General features: G+C 42.8%; 1 protein-coding gene across 4 annotated transcripts in view; it reads left to right on the forward strand.

Annotated features, from left to right (window-relative positions):
• The first annotated feature begins 1,320 nt into the window (after positions 1–1,320).
• Positions 1,321–15,926, forward strand: part of LOC103473459 (uncharacterized) — a 49,733-nt gene continuing 35,127 nt past the window's right edge. The window contains exons 1-3 of one of the 4 annotated variants that reach the window (XM_081613996.1): positions 1,401–1,828; positions 2,202–2,241; positions 11,389–15,176. In XM_081613996.1, the coding sequence (XP_081470122.1) occupies positions 12,223–15,176 (2,954 nt within the window). In that variant the 5' untranslated portion in view covers positions 1,401–1,828; positions 2,202–2,241; positions 11,389–12,222. Of the gene's footprint in view, positions 1,829–1,960; positions 2,087–2,201; positions 2,242–11,388; positions 15,177–15,926 lie in introns of those variants that run through there. The other 3 variants (XM_008423736.3, XM_081613997.1, XM_081613995.1) reach the window with 3 other exon arrangements.

Here is a 15,926-nt window from a genome sequence, read left to right on the forward strand (position 1 = left end):
AAGTTTGCGGTTGTAAAGTGGAAATATCTGGAGAAAAAAAAAAAGACTGTACAAGGTATAGCTACTTTTGTCATCTAAATACTTAATTATTATGGTGATATTGCAGATCATTAAAAATTATAATGAAGCTGTTCAAGTTTGAACATGTTCTTGTTAGATCCGCACATATTCACAGTTTTGAATTGCGGAGTTGCAATATGCAACCCTCACGAAATGTCTGTGCACATTGTGCTAGGTTGTGCTGAAAAATATATTCAAATCTGTCATCCTGTATTACAGAACATTACCGCATAACCTATTATGAGTCAGTGGTGCACTGGATAGCCTGTCCACTGAGCTCTTACTCTAAATTCAGTTAGGGGGCGAGGTCTGCTCCTTCAATGAAATTATATTTGAAATCCTTTCATTTTCTATTATTTGGCTATGAAAGCTATAACTACATGAAACACTTTAATGCAAATCTGATGGAGAGCAAGGTGATGCTGGAAAATGAGTGATCACGGCTGATAAAAATGGGATGAGATGTCTCAGCCCTCCAGGCATGTAGGTGTAGACTATTTCATTCCTCAATCTCGGAGTGGTTTCTGCTACTTACTGTACAGCTGGGGGTGACAACAGTCATTACAGTGATGACGGGGTCAATGCACAACAGCCAGAACAATGAAGGAAATCAGTTTTCCCTCGTGTTCGGAGCCTTGAATGGGAGCCCAACCAAGCAAGGACCTGTGATTAATTTAATACATACTGGTGATTTGCCCTTTAATTTGCATGCACAACACTCATACATGTTAATCAAGAGCGGCCTGGAAACAGTAGAGCGGCTTAACCTTCGGTGACTGTACGGCTGTGGCTCTTCTTTAGAGAGCCATTGTCCATGTGTCTCTATTATCCTGCTGGTCACGGTTCTCCGGCTCTGCCCTCCGCTCATACGGGAAATATCTGTAGAATAATTCTACCTGTCTGTTTCTATCGGCCTCTCCTTCCTTCTCAACCTAACCCCTCCCCCCCCCCCCTCCCACACACACACACACACACACACCACACCCCTCCATGCCTGACCTTTCTACATCCCCCACCAACTGACCTTGGTGTCCTTTTAGTTCTTCCCTTTTCCCTTTCTCACACCACTCTCTGCTCTCCATCACATTCTCCTCCAACTACCCCATTCCCCCTTCGTTCCCAGCCCCCGCCAATTGCCTCAACTCTCTCTGTGTGTCCCCTCGGTTACGCCCCCTGGATCACTCGCCTCTCCTCTGTACTCCTCCTGCTGTCTCCTTCTTTGCTCTCTGCAGCTGTACATACTCTGCTTTTTAATTAGACCGACTCGGCATAGCTCCACCTCCCTCTGCCTCCTCTACGCTCCATCCAGCTCCTTGGTTTCCCTCTCACTCCCTCCCCCCAGTCTCCCCCTTTTTTTTTGTTTTGCTTACAAGGATATACAGGGTCTCACATGGTGTTGGGGAGAGGAGGTCATGATGGAGAGATGTGGAGAGAAAGAAGCGGGGGAGAGGAGGAAGGAATAACGGAGAGGAGCATCTGAGAGTGTAACTGCCTGTTTGCTCACTCTTGTCTTCTTGCTCCCCCTCCTGTCCTTTCACTTCCACTCACAGCACAAACACTCAGACAACTAGGTAGGCACTGAGCAGCGCAGAGCTGTGAGGGATGGAGAGCAGGGTTCCCACGTGAAAGAAAGGCTTGAATCCACGGGCAAAGAGGAGGGTGAGATAAAAGACAACCGGATAACGGGGGGGAAAGAGGAGAGTTGAGGAGCAGGTGGACCCAAGAAAAGGATGCAACGTGAAGCTCAACGTGCAGCGGTGACAGAGAGGTGAGGATAAAAAGCAAACACAAGGGATGGAAGAATGGGGAGGAAGCAATGTGAAGGAATAACAGAAGAGGAGCGAGCGCGCGCGTGTGTTTGTGTGTGTGTGTGTGTGTGGGGGGGGGGGGAAGAGTCAGCGCAGAGGGCAACAGGAAGAGGGATGTTGTAGATGTGGTATGTGTGACTCAGTTCTGTGTCCTGATGGCAGATAGTACAGCAATCTACCCAGCAGCCTCCTCTCAGCATCACCATAGCGATGGCAAAGTGAGAAGAAGCAAAGATGAGGACAGATTTCAGAAACAACTCGAGCGCCTCTTTCTATTTAGTAACGTCGCACTTCTCGTTTGTTTCTCTTTGCATTCTGTTGAATTCCACAAAGAGGAGAGAAGCAGAGTGCAGTGCAGCGCATCCTCGCATGCGTGAGTACACGTGCATGCTCGGATTTTGTTTATGTGTTTTAGGCAGCCGAGTCTGTGTGCACTTATTTCTACTGATGATGGAGGTGTGTTCCTGGACCCACTTTGCACCTTAGCCTTCGTGCGTGTGTGTGAGAAAGAGAGAGAGAGAGAGAGAGAGAATTAAATCTTGGGGAAATGGATTTTGCTTATTTGGATACAGGGATTTGCTTTACTGCAGGTGTGGGAGTTATTTTCCGAGTTTGCACTGCTCCGTGAGAAGATTTAAACAGCCAGGAGCTCAGATTGTTAAAGCATTTGATGTAGCTTTGCAGATTCTAGCTGTGTTCCTTCTCTACACATTTATCATTTCTCAGGCAGTGTATGCCCGCGCATGTGTGCGTGTGTGTCTGTGGTGTTTGGTGTAAGTTTCCGGAGGAGGTGGAATTGACAGAGGGAATTCCTTTTGTATAGACCTGTGTGTGTTTCTAAGAAAAGTCTAGTGTATTTTGGTGTAGCATTAGTCACCTACTCACAGCAATATCTGCATTTTCATGAACACGCGAATTCCCTTACACACACCTTTGTAAGGGAAGTCGCACAGGTTTCTCCCTCACATTCCTGCGGGATTCCAATGGAAACGTAAGGATTTTGACATTCCGGAAGAGCTTGGGAAAAAAGAAAGCTGATTTATTGATTTTCAAGCATTGTTTTTATAATCTATTTACTGGAATAATTGTTAAAAATAAACGCTGAGAACATTTCAGTCTGAACATATTGTATATAAATAATGTGCACAGTCACAACATTTTGCTTGATGATTAAAGTTTCAGCCGTCAGTATAATTTAACTGTTACTTGAAAACCCCCACACACGTTTTGCTCATTAGGGATGGGCAGTAGACTTAAATTGTACCACAATATGTCAGAATATTTATTGCAATAACAATGAAAGGGTTTTGAAAAAATCCCTAAGTCTCTTTGGCTTTAAATCTTCCACTGCATCCAGTCAATTCTTAAAAAACACAAAGCCTGCTCTAAAAATAAAACTTTTTTATGAAATGAGCTGCTTCACTTCACTAGTTACATTAATTAGTGCAGCTATACCACCAAACAGCATGCAAAAGTAAGTGATCTAAGCATACTGTCAGTTTTCAGGGTTTGGAAATGCCATTAGAGTTTACTGTTTTCATAGTTAATTACAGTTTTTACAGATATTTCCTCCTCCTGATTACAATATTTAATAGCATAATTCCCCATGGCTAATTCTTCTACGGGGGTTGCTCTGTCTTCAACCCCAGTCATCAGAGCCCACTGTCCTGCATGTGTTAGATGTGTAATCGGACCATCACTTCTCGATCTCCAAGCCGTGAACCTCCATAGAAGCCCAGAGAAATATGTTTAAAAATGAAACCGAGCTGTTTTATCCGAATTGAACCTGAAGAAAGTCAGGCATATTTCACCGTTTTGATCAACCTCAGTAGCCTTCCAATCATGTTTTCGCTATTCAACCATATTTTCACATTGTTCAGGTGAAAGGTGACGTTTTCTTCTATTTCAATGTCTATACTGCCTTCAGGATATACAGAAACCCGACACATTAATTTAAATTAGATGTGTGGCGGCGAAAATAATACATCTAAGCCACGTAGGACAGGGGGCCCCTGATAGGGTTAGTGACGACCACCTTTAATATAGAACCAGACCTCCAATGATACGATAAGAAAACCTAAAGTTACTCCTAATGGTAGTATCCTGCTCATTTTGAGTGAGTTTGCTGGTGAACCCAGCAATCACTGGGCAAGTGGAAGGGATCATGCCCAGGTTTCCAGTCCATCACAGGGCCTACACAGAGATGCACAGAACAGACATCTACTCTTGCAAGCAGTCACACCTCTGTAGGACACTTTGGGTTCCCAATTAACTTAATTTGGTTATTTTAAGACTATGGGAGGAAACAGAGATTTGGATCCTGTTGTAACCATGTACGAATGGGTAAAACATTGTGAACTAATGTGGACATGTTGGTTTCCACGCATGCTGTAAGGTTGATTTTCAATTTTAAATGGCCTTGGTTTATATTGTGCTGTGTTGTATATGTTACTCTGTGATGGACTAGGAGCTTCCAGAGAACAGTCTACTTCTCACTTAACCTTGATTTTATTTTATTTTTTTATTTTGAGGGCTCAGTAAGAAGAACTGTTATCCTGCAATTGAAAGATCATGAGTTAGATTTTGGCCACACGCTTGGGCAAGATTCTGAACCTCAAGATGTTTGTTTTTTTGTTTTTAACAGGACGAGTCCTGCAGTAAAACCATGCTTAGTTTTAGTGGACATCTGCCATTATTAACTTTGGGTTTAGTCCAAAATATGTTTAAAAAATTAGCATCTGGAAAATGGAATGTGGAATTTTAAAGTAGATAATGAGTAGAAAGACTTTTTTTTCTTTCTTATTTAACATATTATCTTGCAGGTCAGCATAATATGCATACGTTACATACATCTATATATAATCAATTTCATGTGTCTTTCTTTTCCCATCGGCTGAGTATTTACCAATCTCCATTTTTCTGTCATTCACTTTCTCCACATTTGGAGAGCTTTTCTGTCTGCTGGCCGGCAATTTTTATAAAGCTGACGTTGACTTGGCTTTAGAGGTAATGCACTATTATGTACTCGTTGATTTGTAAAGAAGTGACACTGCTTCTCTGCAGATAAGTAGAGAATCTATGAGCTTGCTAGTCTGTTCTGCATTGTTCCTGACAAATTACAAAGATATTAACTTTAAACTTCAGTAAAACTTTCTTTTTTCTTTTTTTGCAATGATGGATGCAGAACCCAAATAATAAATTACCTCTTGAGCAAGCAATGTTTGCTCCATCTTCTTGTGATGGGCAGACATTCTCAAATTTGCACACAGTTGCTTGAGTATGCTTGCTCCAATTCACTGGCCTACAAATAGGAATTTCAAATTAGGCAAAGAATTTTGGTCAGAGGAGGACAGATGGAACAAATCATTATTGGCAAACACATTCTGGAAGGAAAACTCAAGCAGTTGTGATACATCATCATTATGAAGAGCCGAACCAATGACTCCGCAAACATTTATGTTAATGTAAATTATAATTAATGGCAGCAGAAGTTAATTTGCGTAAAACATTTTCAATTGATGATCAGAGGGATGTCTAGATATTAAGCAACAGGAGACAGCTTAATGTTTCTTCATCAAATACAAAGAAAAACTCACATAAGGATACATTTCATTTCAAAACAAGCAGCATGTGCTTTAGTAAACCATAACATGGTAGCTAAGACAAGTTGTAAATATTAGATTGCCCACCTATATGGCAAATAAAGCTCACAGAATCATCTAAGCTGTTGCAAATGTTAATGATTGGGACTCATTATTTGCAGCTAGTGTATTTGGCTTGCATTTTAGTGTCACACAAAAATGTACAGCTTTAAGGAGCAACACTCCAGTACCTAATTTCTTTCAGTAAAAATCTGCAAGAAAAAGCAAATAGGTCAGGCTGACACAAGAAAAGCCACGTCAGGCTGCACAGCCACACTAACAGCTTAGGTTTGTATCTAGAACACATTCAGACAACAATGAACCAGATGGTTTAATGCTCCGTCGTTATCTTAAGTGATTTGAGTCGTAAGTGTATATTTATTTACAAAAATAATTCTGTGGGCATGTTTTATACAGTGCTTTCACTTCGGTTCATGAATTGTGTCTCTCATTGGTTTTTAAAAGGCCACACGGAGATTGTTTTAGACAAACAGGCTATTACAACAGCATCTGAACACAATCATAATGGTTGTACTCACTGAGTTCCCATGCAGTGCATTTAATACGAACATTTCCTTTGCATGATTTGATTTGCTGCTTGGGATGATTGGATGGATGAGATCAGTCAAATGCATCAACACCATACAGTGTTTCCAGATAGTGTTTGCTAAAGTACTCATGCTGCATGTTTTTCCACTTTTTGTCATTGTGATAACCACAAATTTCAGTGTAGACTATTTGGACTTTTTTGTGATAGACCCTCAGCAAGTAGTGTGTAATGGTGAAGTGGAAGAAAAACGCTGAACTATTTTCATATTCATCTCAAATAATACTCAGAAACTTGCATTTGTATAGAGTGCATCTCAAATCTGTTGCCACAGATTCTGAATTGGATTCCAGCTGTACTTTTCCTGTCATTGTCCTGCTAAGGTTTGATTGTCTACTCTCTAGTCTCAAGTCTTCGAGAGCCTCTTACAGGTTGTCTTCTAGCCCCAGTTTTAAAAATACACGTGTCCACATGGGACCGTTTTCAGAAATGTTTTCATCCACATAAAAACAAGATGTTGTTTTTACTCCTCCAGACCTGTAAGTGACGTTAAATATCGAGTATTGGACCTGTGCATGATGCCGCCACATGAGATTAGAGGTAAACACGACAAGAAAACAAGAATGGTGAACAACACTCACCAGACTTTTGTGGAACGTTTTTACCTTTAATGAGGTGCTGCAGCAGCTGCAGGGCCATTTTAAACATGTAATCCAACGTTGTTGTTATACACATGCATTTCAGATTATAGGTCAGGTTAATGTTTGGGCTAATACATCACCTTTTTCACAAAAGATGCATTTTTGTTGTCCACACAAATGCACATAGACAAAATTTTTACTCTGGAACCCATTTTTGGTCCACAATGTGGAAAATGGTGAAAAATCTTTGTTTTTTTAACAGAAACTTTTCAATGTTGACTTTTCAAAGTCAACATTTCATTGGAACATCAACATTCCAGTGTAAAATACATATTACACTGTATTTACATCTATATATTTTGTAATCAGCTCTGACCAGCCCTGACCCTACTGAAAAAAAACATCCTAATATCAAGATGCTGCCATCCACATGCTCTACTTGTAGGCTTGTGACAAACCACAAATGAAATGGCATCAGACTTATGTAGCATTTTATCAGGGCACTCAAACATGTCCATCCATTTGGAGAGGCCAATTAACCTAACAGTCATGTTTTTGGATTGTGGGAGGAAACTGGAGTACCCGGAGAAAACCCACGCATGCCCAGGGAGAACATGCAAACTCCATGCAGAAAGACTGGGGCTGGGAATCGAACCCAGAACCTTCTTGCTGCAAGGCAACAGCTCTACCAACTGCGCCACTGTGCAGCCCCACTCAAACATGTTTTACATAAAATATGATTCCCCATGCAGCAGTGGATTTTATTTAGGGGAAGTCGAGTAAAGGATGTTAAATACAAATGAACTGGTTTGAAACTCTTCTGTCTCCTTCACAGGACAATCCAAGGATGCTCATCTTACTGAGAATGTGTTATTTTCCTAAATAGCAAAAAAAAAAAAAACTACTTATTATAGCTGCTTTAGGTCAAAATTGTTTACTCCCTTATTTCCAAAAGGCATCCGTATAATTTCCGGGAGTGTGTGGTTTAAGATTGCTTACATATGCTTGTGCTTGTGTTTACAGAGAAATCTTTGTCACCACAAAGTCGTGCATTTGCAATTTTTAATTCACTCGCTGCTTGTATTGTATCAAATAAAATGAAACACCCGCTTGCGTGAGACTTTGCTGCGCTTTGCTGAACACAGTGCTTACCTGACAAAATAGGCATCTAATAGCAACTCCCAGGGAGCTGTTTCTGAATTGGTGATCCCTTTTGACAAGACCGCAGGAGAACTGCAACGGCTGGCGCGGTGTGCGTCTACTGTGAGAGCCACGAGAGCATTGTTAATTCCTCTGACAGAGCACAGGTATAAACCAGGAGCCTCTTTGTGTTCACAGGGCCAATGACTGATCATATAGCTTTTCTTAGTTCCTCTTCAGTAAACCCTTAAATGCCCTGACGCGCTGATGCTCCCGATTTACCACTTCACTGAACCCTAACCATGACATTTCCTCTGCTGCCAGGGGTTGTTCCCTCCTGCTTTGCGGCCTGCCAACCCAACTCTCCCCACGCCCCCGCCACCCCTCCCTCCGCCACCCCTGCTTTTTCCCTCCGCCCCATCTCCCTCTTACTTATTCAGAATCCTACTCCTCGCAGTTCACTGTGTGTCTCATAGCATCTCTAAATATAACTAAGCATGTCTATCTCTTTTCCTTCCTCTTCCTGCCTCCTCCTCTTAGTCCTGTCTGACAAATTTAGGCATGCCTAGACAATCTGATCTGACATGACTTTACATAACAATTCAAACCACAGAACCCCCCTCCCCTACCTCTCTGGCACAGGGAGAGCCAAAGGTGTGTTATTGTCATGGATGTAATTCTCACAACTCCTGTAGGACCCCAGGCTCAGAATATTGCAATTGGATTTGCACGTCCAGGATGTTCTTGTTTCTTGAGTCCGTGAGATCTGTGCTTCTCTGAGTAACCGTGGTTTAGAAAAAACGAGTTGGATGCGATGCAGGCATTATTGTCACCCCACATGAGGGGATAGATGCCTGTACTCGGAGTAAAGCCATCTCACAGACGCTACCAAGAAGCAAGAGGGCTGGAGTAAATCTTAAATAATAACGATAGAGAGTTATGACCCCTGTTGGCGTTATGCCGTTGCACACATTCATCCTCTTGCCTGGTGATTTATTTCTTGTCTGCCAATAAAAGCTTAACATGGAAATGTCACATGTGGGTAAATGGCTGGCCTCAGCCCCTGGAGTGAGCTCATGCAGCATTAGAGGGTATGGATTCATTAAACTGTCGGCATAAATTTTGACCCAAGGCTAGTTTGCAGGCTGAGAGCAAAGAATTCGGACGCGGACAGGGGAGATTTTCAACAGTGTCGTAAAGGCAGAGAGGAAGACACAAGTGATGGGTGAAAATGAGAAAAATAGGCCTGGTTTCAAGTAAGATAGAATGAGAGCACACTCAGGATGACAGCCCGTACAATAAGAGAGGGTAATGCTCCTTTGGCAGTGCACGGATTAAACTGGGAAGTCTGAAGAGAATTTTATCCTGGTAGAGTTGTGAAATAATATAAATATCAAATAAAAAGAACAAAATTAGTACATACTACTCAAACTTTTACACGGGCCTAATTACAACCACAAACCTCAGTTCATTTTGGGGGATTTTGAGCGATAGACGAACAGTCAAAAAAGACAAAGTAATGAATAATTGTAAAGTGGAAAACGATACATGAAATTCAAATTGTTTTACCGCACATTAAATCTTTTTAAAGTGAACTGATATTTGTGGTTATAAAGGAATAAAAGCTGAAGGTGTTTTAAGACTTGGTATATTCTATGCACAGAGTGCAATTTTATAACCCAATCAAGCATGTTGCCTTCATTTCTTATGAAAATGCTGTATTATGTCACAAACAACTTAAAAATATTGTGACTTTGCATCAGACAGAAAAATTGGTCTCTATCTCATCAAGAACCTCCTTCCCTTTCTAACACTCACCCTTCAGGGATGCTTCCCATGCTGTCCATTGTACAACGGTTATTAGAAGTATTGTAGTTTGTATGATAAGCTCAACAGATGCTCAGTTCCACCAGATGTTTGCTAACTATGGCCGCTGCTAGTCTGGTGGAAATGTGCTGGGGAAGTGCAAGGAGAGGGTGCTTGGCTGGAGACTGCAGCTCTAAGGCAAAACTTTGGGGAATTAGGCGGCGCTTTGCAGAAGGAAGTGTTAGGACACCCCAAATGGCTGCCACAGGAGAGTCAGTGATACCTCAAAACATGTATGAATGAGTCAAAACATCGCTCTGGGTATGTTTTTGATGAGGGAATAACATTATGACATAAAGCCCCAAAGGTTGATTTTGCATAACACTCTATTCATACCTCTTTTAAGAGGTATGAATAGTTTTGCAAGTCACCTTATTGAGCTAAAGATAAATCCTTGTTTTGTATTTTCAGCCTCTGTAGCAGAAAAATAGATTATCCACGCATAAGAATATTTATCGTTTCGAAGAGAGATTTGGTCTTGGCGATTTAGCTCATCTTTACACACAGAAGTGATAAGAAAGTAAAAAGAATCAGAACTTTGTGGTATGTTTCATAATTCACTATGGTTGTTATTTTCCTTGAGGCTCTGTCTGTGTGACCGTAATCATAATTAATCCTAATAACCATGTTTTTAAAGAGGTTGACGGAAGGGTGCGGCTGTGACAAAGATCCCTCACCTCAGAGCAACAAAAAGAGAGTGAGATAGCAAGAAAAAAAATGGTGGACATAAATAAATGTGGCAGGGCCTCGGGTATCACACTCCCTAAATAACCTGGGAGCTGTGAAGGAGTCACTAATTACCCCTCCCACAGAAGATAAGAGTACGGACAGTCACACTCGCACCCAGAATTAGCGTGTGGGCCTGTCAGTGTCAGGGGCTATCACAAGGAGATAACAAAGAACAAATCCATAGATCCTGTAAGGCAGACGACAGCATCACGCCTGACTGCTAGCAATGCGGACAAGCAGTGGAAGTAGTATACAGTGTATATATATATATATATATATATATATATATATATATATATATATATATATATATATATATATATATATATAGTATCTGTATCACAAACATGCCGCAGCATCAGAGAGACGAGAACATACTACTAACCACAGCATGGGAGACAGACTGCCACAGAGTGACCAGATGAATCAGAGAGGATGTCATCGTGGCAGATCATCAAGAACTGATAACAGAGCCGCAGACTGTTAAAACATAGAGGAAAAGGAAAATCTGTAAGACACATGTACATGGGAAATATGATAACAGTCACTCTATGTTCCCAAGAGCTGGAAAAAACACTTTTCGTTGCTTCTACAGCAACGCTACGTTTAACAATTGCTAATGATACAGAGAAAATCAAATAGACATAAAACATAAGTACCCCCTTCAGCCAATATGAATAGGCCTTAATTACAATCCCTTTTCACTTGTTTGGGGTGTTTATTTCTCCGCTGCTTGTAGTCTTCCACCACCTCCAACTCTTCAGTCGTTTCTCCTAACTAATGTATTCTTCTTCCTCCCACTGTGTGGACTGTACCCTTATTCATTTTAAAATAGCTGCTTACCTTATGTCATCCTATTTATCTCAAACAACTGCTGAAACAGATGCGCATTTGTTAACAACTAGAGTCTCTTCTCTCCCCCCCCGCCCCCCTCTTTTTTGTGTACTTCTCTGTAGGAGCCAACACCATCTTCAGCCATGGGAGAATGACACTTTGACTCCAGAACTGAAATACAGAAAGTGAAATCAACAAAACCGACAAAGCAATCTGCCGAAATAAGTTTCAAAAGGCAGCTCATTATGGGAAGACCCTCCGAAGACCAACCCATACATGGGCCACCGGATCTCCTGAGGGATCAGGGGACAACACACGAGTACAAGAAGGGACTGCCAAGTATGCAAACCTAAGGATGAACAGGCTATATTCCCTGACCCTCTTCCCATTGGCATTGCAAGCCTTTTTGACCTCCTCATGATATTTGCAAGGGGAAATTGGGAGAAATGGGAGTAAAGGAAAATGTGCACAAATTTAAAGGACATATAAAAGCATGGACATGTTCACTTTAACAAAATTTGATGCTGCTTTTCTCTAATTTATCTTGATATGTCATATTTTTGTAGAAGTGAAGGTAAAATTCACAGTTGCTGTAGAACTTAGCATTGGTCACAGTGATCTGACACACCCTTTTTACCGTCTATGATGTTGGTTTACCTTTACCTGTGGACATTGTAGTAATTCTTCTTGGGGACAACATTTGATTTCAAGGGATGTGAACAAGCTTTGGCAATTATTCTACAAATGGACTAAGCTTTGCAGGAGTTGACCGAACTTTGTTCGGTTTTATGAGGAAAATGGGACTCATCAATAAAGTACATAGCTCTCACATGCATTTAATACTATAGCAAAACAGTAATGAAAAACTTACTTTCCTGGTTGACGCGTAAACAAAAAGGCCTTTAAAACGGCAAACTGCCTGTGAATGTTGGGGAAGAAACAGAGAGGCCACAGAAATGGTGAGCAAGGAGCCTAATCACTTGCTCACAGGCCAAAGCAACGGCAAGAGCACCTTGGCGGACAAACTGCCTGGAACAATGACTGTACGCTCTGTGCTACTTAATCGAGACTCACCAGATATTGAAAGTCGGCTCAAGCGGCGTCGCAACCGCACACATCAGGTTCGCTTCAAAGACCTTGAGGATGGCAGTAGCAGTAGTGGCAACAGTGCAACAGGAGAAAACAACACCCGTCAACAGCCTGCCAAGGACCGTGACAGCCCACATCCTCTCCGGAAACACAACAGCATGTCCCCTCAGCCATGGACAGACCGACCACACACAGAGGGCCTACTTGGTCAAACCTCTGTGGTGGGGGCTGTGCGTGGGGATATGGCAAGTACAATAGAAAAGGTGGCTGCTTTTTTAGCACGGGCCCCGCCTCATCCACTAACACCTGGTCCTACACGCAGATGTTGGGCGCCACCACAGTCTAACTCTCTAACTTTACCAATGACACGAAGACCCAGTACAAGCACCAGCACAGCCATTCAGACTTCACCATGCCTCAAAAAACCTCAGTCTCTCTCATCCACCCATGCACGTAGCCACAGCATTGGGGACTCAGTTGGTGTGGATGGAGATGATGAGCATGACTCTCAAGATGAGTACCTTAGCCACAACCATGTGCTGCCTGGGTCCAAAGATCAGAGCAGACCTCCAAGCTGTGGGGATAAAACTGTGGTAGAACGAAGATCCAAAGTATCAAAGACAGAAATTAAGTCAGGTGTTATGGTAAAACCATCCAGACACAGCTGTCCACCTTCAGTTCTTCACAATAGTGATCTGTGTCACTGTTCTTCAATATCTTGCCGAGATGGTCCCAAGCGCCAGGGAAGTAGCACTCCTTCAGTGGTAAGGAGGAGAAAGCGCCTAAGCCGGACAACAAGTGATCCTGGAAAAGAAGTGCACTTCTGCACCACTCCCACACAAACTGAAAGCCCCCCTCGATCTCCTCCTCCTACAAATACCAAACTGTGTACGACTGAAGTTCAAACTGAGGGTCTATCCTCACCTCCAGCTTCAAAGCATTGCACCACCCAAAGTCAAACTGAACGTAAGCATCAGTCTCTAAATTTGAGTGACAAACACTGCTCAACACAAATTGAAACCACTAATTCTTGTCCAACCCTACCTCAAAATGTTGAGCAGTGTACCCCTCAAAAACAAGCAAACTCTCCATGTCCATCTTCCCCGAATCATAAACCTTGCACTACACAATTGCCAACTTGTAGCTCCGTTGCCTCTCCACCTTTAATTGCATCGCCCAGCTTACATTCTGACATCCCAGTGTCTGCTTCTGCAGCTAAAAATCCTCCCTCCACCAAAATTTCTACTGTGCCTTACTCTACTTCTCCTCCAACACTGGCTAATGCACCAGTACAAATCACTGAAAAAGGCTATCAAGCAGCTTCTTCATCTCCTACTAAGCCAGCAAGTGTCACTAATCCTCCACCAAACATCCTACCTATTCTTTCCTCCACTCCTGCACCTTCTGTTGCCCAAAGCCCTATTCCTTATTATACTGTTCTGTCTCCACCAACACCACCCAGCAAAACTGCTGTTTGCTCAAGTCCTTCCTTTACTGCCCCCCAGTCCTCCTCATATAACTGCACATCCCCAGTATCAATATCATCCTCTTCCTTAATCTGTTCCACCCCTACTCCAAATGTAAGCACCATTTTAACATCTTGTGAACCTAACAAACAGCCCAATGCTGTCCCAAATGCAGGACATCAACAGCCACCATCAGGTCCAACAAATAATCTCACAAATCTCACACCCTGTACAATTGTGACTCAGACTGCCCTGTCTTGCACATCCATATCATATTACACCAGTACTCATCCAGGTGGCCCCCACACACCCCAGATTAATCAAACGTCCCCTTCTTACACCACTGTTATACAAACAGTATCTCATTGTAACATACCGTATCAAACAGTTCAAAACACCCCCTCTGCCAGCACAGGGATAACCCTTTATCCCTCCCCTGTCCCTAGACTTGAATCTTGCACTTCTCCACCTCCAATTGTGAAGGCATATGTGTCCACCCTTCAGAATGCTCAAGCTTGTGGGACTCCAACTAAAGCTGTTCCTTTGTACTCTTCAACATTTCGTGCTGCACCACCATACACTCCCCCTTCACAAGCGCCCTATAATGCTCAGGATAAGAGGGGCATTCGACTTCCACCTCCTCCTCCACCACCTCCTCCCTACACACCACGGAAAAAAGGAAGTGAGCCAGCAGTTGCCACAGCCCGAACACCAATGCTCAGGACAGAGAGCAAGGCCAATGAAAAAGGTACGGATAGGGAAGCGAAAAAGGAGGATACGACAGATATGAAGTGTACAGACTCACCCAAGTTCTGTGGGAGAGCCAGTTCTCTGAAGCACAGAGCTCAAACTCCGCCAGTTGCTGTGATGAAGGGAGAGAGGCGCTCCTCTACCTCCTCCCCTGCCAAGGCCTGTTTTAAGCCCAGCTGTCTTAGCTCAGCCCAGGCTCAGCTTGGGGTGCTACACAAAATGCTCTGCTCAGGAGCCAGCGTCAGGCCCAACACACCAAACAGCCAACACTCTCTGCCTCCAAACCAGCAGGGCTGCTCTGGTGCCAGGGGCTGCTCTGCCTCTGGGGGCCAGCCTGCAACTGGGCCGCTGAGTCCCACACAAGCTGACACTTTAAGACAGGTTCAGGAAATTCTTGGAGGGTTGATGTCTGGGGCCAGGTGTAAGCTGGACCCATCACGGGTGACGGAAAAGCTCCTGAGTCCCAATGGACCCCTGCATGATATTCGTAGCTTGCAGAACCAGCTTCACAGTCTGGAGGGTGTCCTGGAGACCAGCCAGAATACGATTAAGGTCCTGCTGGATGTCATTCAAGACCTTGAGAAAAAGGAAGCAGAGAGAGATGGGTGAGTAGGACAATGCAAAACTGTGAAGTTACTGTAAGGGGCAACTCACATCGGTGGCATAAGAAAACCCACAACAAAATGATGTGTATTATTTTTCTATTAAGCTACCCACATTGGTTGCTTCTGCATGGCACAATGGGGCTTCTACATTTTATAAAATAACAGCTGACGCCTCTCATTTAAAGGGATGCACTGTGACACTCCAGATATGTGCTTCCCTTTGACCAATTTGTACCTCCCAAAATTTTAATGTTAATTGTGATATCAATGTTCATGATTTGGATTGAACTATTCTAAGTCTGGGAGGTCGAAACTTTACTTCTGAAGCCTACATTTTCTTGAGTTCTCAGAAACAGGAGTGGTTATAACTACATGCTTCAGGTGCTGAATAATCCACAGGTAGTGTTAGTGATAGTTCAACCCTGTCACCCAGGGTTAAATTAAGGCATGAGAAAGAAACTCGTTTGACTTTTAAAGCAACATAAAAGCCCTGGGCCAGAAAGGGAGTGATCCAGCATTTGAAGCCGTAAATACATAATGACTAAAACCCTCAGGCGAACAGAGCTGTAAATGTTGCCCTTGCTGGACATCTTAGCTCAGGGCCAAGAGTGGTGTAAAAAGGCCATCTGCTTCTCTATACCATGCAGAATTCCCTTTGACCCAAAGAAAAGATTTAGGATATTGTCCTAAAAAAGTATGAAAGTATGATTTTAAAGGTAGATGTCAGATTCTAGCCTAGGAGTTCATAGT

Source organism: Poecilia reticulata, chromosome 12, assembly GCF_904066995.2.
Source record: "Poecilia reticulata chromosome 12, P_reticulata-male-v2, whole genome shotgun sequence".
Lineage (NCBI taxonomy): Eukaryota > Metazoa > Chordata > Actinopteri > Cyprinodontiformes > Poeciliidae > Poecilia > Poecilia reticulata.